Below are 6,061 nucleotides of genomic sequence, written 5' to 3'. Positions count from 1 at the left end.
AGTATATATACCAATCTGCATATTCTTAGTCTTGTAGAGTCATGGTGCTAAAGGCTTGTTGAAGAGTCGTCTCATGATCATTTGTGCCCGGGAACACAAACCACAGCCATGAATTGGGCTATCCAATGGGTGGAAGCCATTAAAACTTTTTGAGAATGGGTTGCATTAAGTGAATTGGGCCAAGGGGATTATTACCGAACGAAAGCACTTTGCTGATTAGGTTATGTTTGGCCTAGGAAGAGGCCTAACAACATTGTTACAGATTATTTTCCCATGAATAAATCATTTGATTTCCATATATAATTACAACATAAGGAAAAGAGCCAGCACAATGTGGGCTAAGTATGCAATGGGCCACAGAAAACAATACATCATAAATACTAAATACTCTAAAAAACGATAAATATTTCAAATAAATATAGATAAATAGGTCATTCTTAGAAAACAAGCTTCCGTATTGAAGATGATATTTATACTTTATAGATGTATTTTTTCCCTCCAAATGAAGTCACTAGCAATCCTACGTGGCAAAAATAATAAACCATAAAAATGGTTAACCATTTTGGAAGCTCTTATTTTTGTTATGGTGAAAATATGATAGTCTTCTCCGATCTGATTGTCGAGTTGACACGTGGCAAGAAGTTTGAAGATGTTACAAACAAAAAGCTAATTAACCATTGAAGAGACACTCTTAGACCATGTTTAGTGGAGTTAACCAACAACCGTTAACCAAATTCATCCAACAATACCTACCAACAACCGAATTCACTAGTGGGACCTGTTTTAAAAGAAATGCCAATCATATTAATACACGTGGCTAACCATTAGATCACAAAAAGTATAAAAATACAAATGCAAACCTCTAGTCGAAGTTATCAATTTTTATGGGTGTGAATTCGTCAGCCACCTTAAAATGTCCCACCAAACGTGAGAAAAACACCATTTGTTGTTCAAGTGTAAATTTTATATTTTCAGCCTGCATGTCACAAGTTTAAAAAAATGTTCCAATTCATGATTTTTAAAACAATTTTATGATCATTATTTTTTTTAATCTACCATGCGAAAACCATGTTGTTCTCCTTCATATTCCACAAGCGCAACAGGCAATCCTTTTGATTTCAAGGCTTTGTATATTTTCTTTGCTTGCTCTGGGGATACAACCTACAACACAAATTAAATGGAAAAAATAATATCCTAAATTTTTTTACAAAAATAAATTCAGAAATTACCTTGTCTTCTAATCCTTGAAAGAGTATGATAGGGCAAGAAAACTGATCTACATAATTAATAGGAGACCTCTCAAAGAAATCTTTTTCACTCCCTGTTGCAATTTAGTAGATGTTCAATTTATATCTCTTGTACAAATTTTTTTTTTTTTTTTTTTTTTTTTGTTACCAAATGTGAATAAATGCTTATAAGTTTAGATATTTACCAACAAGATTATCTATGTAGTAGGACTCAAACTTGGGAATTTCTTCTTTCAACGACTTCAAGTCAGCTATCTGTTTGTTACCATAACACGAATTTAGTAATGATAAATCAATAAATGAAAGTTTTTTGCATTTAACCCTATAACATAAATACATAATGACATGAATACTTACACCATACAAAGAAGATCCAGCCTTAAATGTATTCTTAAAAGCAAGAGTAGCCAATGTTGTGTAACCACCAGCAGACTCCCCCGTGATGCAAAGTCTTTCACCATCTACTTTTCCATTGTCTACCTGTAAAAAAGAAATAAAAAATACAAAAAAAAAAAAAAAAATCAGAAAAATTAACACGTATGACTTATAAATAATATATAATATATTAACTTATGGGAGAAAAAAATCACCAAAAATTGGGCACAACTGCAAGAGTCGTTGACATCAACTATACCCCATTGCTTCAAAAGTCTTTCACGAAACTTTCGACCATAACCTTCAAATCAATGATCATTCACATTTTAGGGTTTAGGGTTTAGGGTTAAGTTAAAACATACCGGTGCTTCCACCATAATTCACATCTACAAAAGCCCAACCACGACTAGTCCAAAATTGAATATTTAGATTCAAGATTCCATGTGCTTCATCTGTAGGTCCTCCTGTTGCATAATTTGAAATATAAAACCGTATATACATATATGACAATATGATTGTAAGAAAAAAATAATAATAATAATAATAATAATAATATTAATTACCATGAGTCTGCAATAACAATGGTGGTTTTTCTTCTTGATTCGCTTGATACTTTGGATTAGTGGGGGGATAATAGTACGCATACGCCTTCTCACCAGAAACTTGTGTTGGAAATTCGATAAACTCTGGAGTGCTAAAATACGACTTGTAATTTGAACTTGTAGGTGATGAAGACCAAACAATTTTAAAATCTACAACTTTTAATGCTTGTTCATCTAAAGTCACCTGTTAAAATAAATTTATGATCAGATTTGAATATGATATTTAATAGTATTAATTAGTTTGCCATTAATGAAACTAATAAAATTCAACCTTAGCTATCGACAATGGATGAATAGCGGATGCACCCTCAATGTATAGGCAGTGTAGACCACACGTCTACAAAAGATATTCAAAATTTAATATTGTATAAAGTAACAAATATTGTTAAACTACATGATAAAATATTTCATTTACAATATTTCTTAGATCTGTGAAAGGAGTTTGAAGAACGGATAATGTGTTCCTATTCGTGTCCAAAATTCCAAGATGCGACTTTCCTTTGTGCCTGAGGATCACCAATAACTGATTAAATTAACACAATAATATTAATTATTAATATTTCATACCAATATTATAGTTACCTGTAACTACATGCAATTAAGTTTTTGTGGTCATTAATTATCTCGTACGAATTTATTCCAAAAACCCACGATGGTCTTGTGAATTCAGCCTCTAATGAATATAATGGTAGCACCTTCTTATCAGATTCAACCTGTTAGCAAAAATAAAGTTAATATTTTGCCTAAAAAAAATTCATGCTGGAAATAATTGGAGATTACCCATTTGTGAATATTCCAAAATCCAAGATTCCTATCAGTGACAAAGAACAATTCCCCTAACATATACAACATATGTTAAAAACCCAATAATGTAAAGAAGTCTATTTCAAATATATATAAAATATTTAAGATATATAATAATATTAAAGAGATATGATATAATCACCTTCATATGACCACTTTGGTTCAGTTGGAGATTCTATTATAGTTGGATCACCCCCCGCAACACATACACGTTTGTACACGTCTCTACATAATGTCTTTAATTAATACAAGGGAAAATTATGAAAAATAGCAATTTACTTTATTCTTTTTACCAATATAACCAATATTCTTTACTTTTTACCCATAATAATAATTAAAAAAAAATTGTAATTACAATTTTTTTACCCATTTTCGGAAATGTATCCCACCCAAAGTTGGGACCTATCCCATGGCATATTAGGGTGGCTCCACTCAATCCATGCCATTCTTTTTCCCTCATGATCTAATCTAGGAAATGCATAGAAATCATTTCCACCTACTAATACTTTTGGATCTGCATATCAGATGATGGAAACCATTGTTAATGTCTAAATAAGTTTATAAATTGAAAATGCATACATCAACTATACCTCGAATAGTTTCATCATTGAGTTCAAGTGCTACAATAGTTGCTACAGAGTTTTTGCTACTTTCTCTTCGATCTGCCATGAAGCTAGAATTCATCAAGACGACACATAATTGATAAGCTTAATTACATGGAATTAAAGATGTACCTTCTCTAATGGTGACATATCGATTAAACCTTTTGTCAAAAACTCCATCAGCGTAGCAGACTAGAGGTTCATCATAATCAGGGGTAAGTGCTACAGGTGGCGAAGGAGAACGAGTAGATTGCTTGTAGAGTCTTTGATCTTTGTAATTCGAGAAAATTACAGTGTCGCCTGAAACTGAGAAATCACCACCACCGTAATCTTGAGCAACTGTGCGAACTGAGAAGTCAATCGGCGTTATATCGGAAGCTTCATCTTCATCAGAACCTCCTCTAACTATAACCGAGCGTCTGAAAAGAAGAAGATTAAATGGAATCAAAAAGGGGTTTGTGTTAAATTAAACTTACTGTCTTACTGATGAACTGATAATATACCCGGATTCAGTAGGACGTGATTCGAGCCAAAAGAGGTGGCCGAGACAGTCGACGGCGGTGCCTCCAAGAGTCTTGCCAGCGCCGGAAACGATGTCGGAGGTGATAGGGGACGACCAGGAACCGTAGGGTGCGGTGAGTTTTTGCTGCGGTGGTGGAGCTGAGGAAGCCGACATTGCTGTGCGCTAGCAGAGTAAGGGTGGTTGTAGAGTTGACAGATGCGAATATTGCCGATCAAATGGCGGAGCGACACTGGTAGCAGATGCTGCCGGAGATATCTACCATTCTATAAGCGCCACTACATTTGAGTAAATTACATGAATGGTCTCTATAATGAATGGTCCCTATTGATTGGTTCTTAATTTATTGTTTTTTGATTTGGAAAGTTTTTATTTTGTTTTTGTTACGTGTTTAGTTCCTACTGATTGTTTTTATTACATGTTTTGTCATGTCTTAACTAAAAGACTATTATGTAAATAAAGAAAAATGATAAAGTTAAAAAGTGAGGTTGAGATGTGTTTATTTAAATAAATAAATAAAAATCAAGAGTAAAATAATCTTTTAGGTAAGATAAGATCAAACACATAACAAAAAATAAATAATAAAAACCTTTAAATTAAAAAATAAATTAAGAACCAAACCTAAAAATTATTTTAAACTATAGGGACCATTCATGTAATTTGTCTACATTTATATCAATATTCTAGTAGTTGTTTTTACGAGAAAATTAAATATAAAAATATTGATTTCTCAATGTACGGGGATAATTAGTTTATATTATAAAAATAGTATTCAATTATAAATAGCTTATTGGCCCCTACTGGCTACTGTGTGTCCCCTTGCCTCTTTTTAATATGAAAATTTCTCAATAAATCATTTTGTAACTTATAATTTGATATTTTTCAGATTTTTTTTACACAAAAATGGTTTACACGAGAACAATCATTCAAATGTACTATGTTTTTTTTTCTTTAATACATATTTATATTATTCGTGTTTTTTATAAGTTTTATTTTTCATTAATTATATTGTATTTGAGAAAAATGATTGAAGCAAAAATTGTTGAAGAGGAAAACAATAAACTTTCTATTAATGTAGCACGTGAACATGGAATTTGATGATTAGACCAACCCCAAAGTAAGTGTGGAAAAAGAGATTGGCTAAAAAACATCATATATTGCAATATGAACATCTTAATTAATTTTTTAAATATTTTTATTGGATAAAATTACATTGTTTTCTGGAAAAGCTGACTATAAAGAGTTAATTATTGGTTAATTTTTTTAAAAAATGGTCAATGAGATGTCTAAGGAGTGTCTTATTAGCAGCGTTCGTTGAAAAAATCAAAAGCGATATGGATAGATATTATCATGTCCGGGCGTAAGATTTTAGATACATATGTAATTTAACAAAAAAAAAATAGATATTCAAACTTGAAAGATTTAAAACTATAAGAAAAAAATATATAAATTTACATTTTTATTCCAAAAATACATAAATTAAAATTTCATTCAAAATAATACATAATTTGTTTTGTTTACTTCTAATTGAAAACAATTATCCTCCTTTGAAAAAAATTCAATAACTTTTTCATAAATAACTGTTTTGGAGCATCTTGCTGCCGGTGAAATCAAGGCGCAGTGGTACGGATATCTACCGTTCAATGTCTTTAAGACTACATGGTACGGGTGCGGTCCGAGACCGCACTTTGTGCCACATGGACCTGGAACACCGCCCCCAGACCGCGATTTGGTGTGGTCTTGGCCGTAGTGCGGTCCTTCAAAGCCGTGTTCTGTGATTGGCTGAGAAGAATTGGGAAGGATTGCTGGTAGTTGTTGACTATTTTTTTTTTCTTTTGCTTTTGCTTTTTCTTTCATATATATACATATCAACTTCATTTTTTTTCACAACACAATCTTTTCTCTCTCAAA

General features: G+C 32.0%; 1 protein-coding gene across 2 annotated transcripts; it reads right to left on the bottom strand.

Moving 5' to 3' along the window:
* Positions 1-390: 390 nt before the first annotated feature.
* On the bottom strand, positions 391-4,463 carry LOC145000837 (peptidase uncH-like). Of its 2 annotated transcripts, none has more exons than XM_078960121.1 (18): positions 4,134-4,463; positions 3,763-4,049; positions 3,619-3,690; positions 3,395-3,542; positions 3,171-3,253; positions 3,005-3,060; positions 2,807-2,937; positions 2,640-2,730; positions 2,496-2,561; positions 2,186-2,408; positions 2,024-2,086; positions 1,838-1,923; positions 1,605-1,727; positions 1,433-1,502; positions 1,230-1,321; positions 1,057-1,161; positions 861-976; positions 391-778 (listed from the first exon to the last, which is right to left on the bottom strand). In XM_078960121.1, exons 1-17 carry the CDS (start codon positions 4,304-4,306, stop codon positions 863-865), a joined length of 1,983 nt encoding a protein of 660 aa, XP_078816247.1. In that variant the 5' UTR covers positions 4,307-4,463; the 3' UTR covers positions 391-778; positions 861-862. The 2 variants fall into 2 exon arrangements, with proteins under 2 accessions (XP_078816247.1, XP_078816246.1); XM_078960120.1 differs by having other exon boundaries at positions 1,985-2,086; positions 4,134-4,462.
* Positions 4,464-6,061: the final 1,598 nt, after the last annotated feature.

Source organism: Lactuca saligna, chromosome 6 (genome assembly GCF_052625555.1).
Source record: "Lactuca saligna cultivar CGN05327 chromosome 6, ASM5262555v1, whole genome shotgun sequence".
Taxonomy (NCBI): domain Eukaryota; kingdom Viridiplantae; phylum Streptophyta; class Magnoliopsida; order Asterales; family Asteraceae; genus Lactuca; species Lactuca saligna.
Note: the sequence above shows the minus strand (reverse complement) of the source record. Positions and strands in the feature narration are given on the sequence as shown.

Excerpts from the sequence above, each read along its gene's own strand:
- LOC145000837 (XM_078960120.1), bottom strand. The coding sequence starts at position 4,306 with ATGTCGGCTTCCTCAGCTCCACCACCGCAGCAAAAACTCACCGCACCC. Across the intron at positions 2,087-2,185 it reads ATTGTTATTGCAGACTCATG|GAGGACCTACAGATGAAGCA; the intron begins GTAATTAATATT and ends ATTATGCAACAG. Across the intron at positions 1,503-1,604 it reads CTGGATCTTCTTTGTATGGT|ATAGCTGACTTGAAGTCGTT; the intron begins GTAAGTATTCAT and ends GGTAACAAACAG.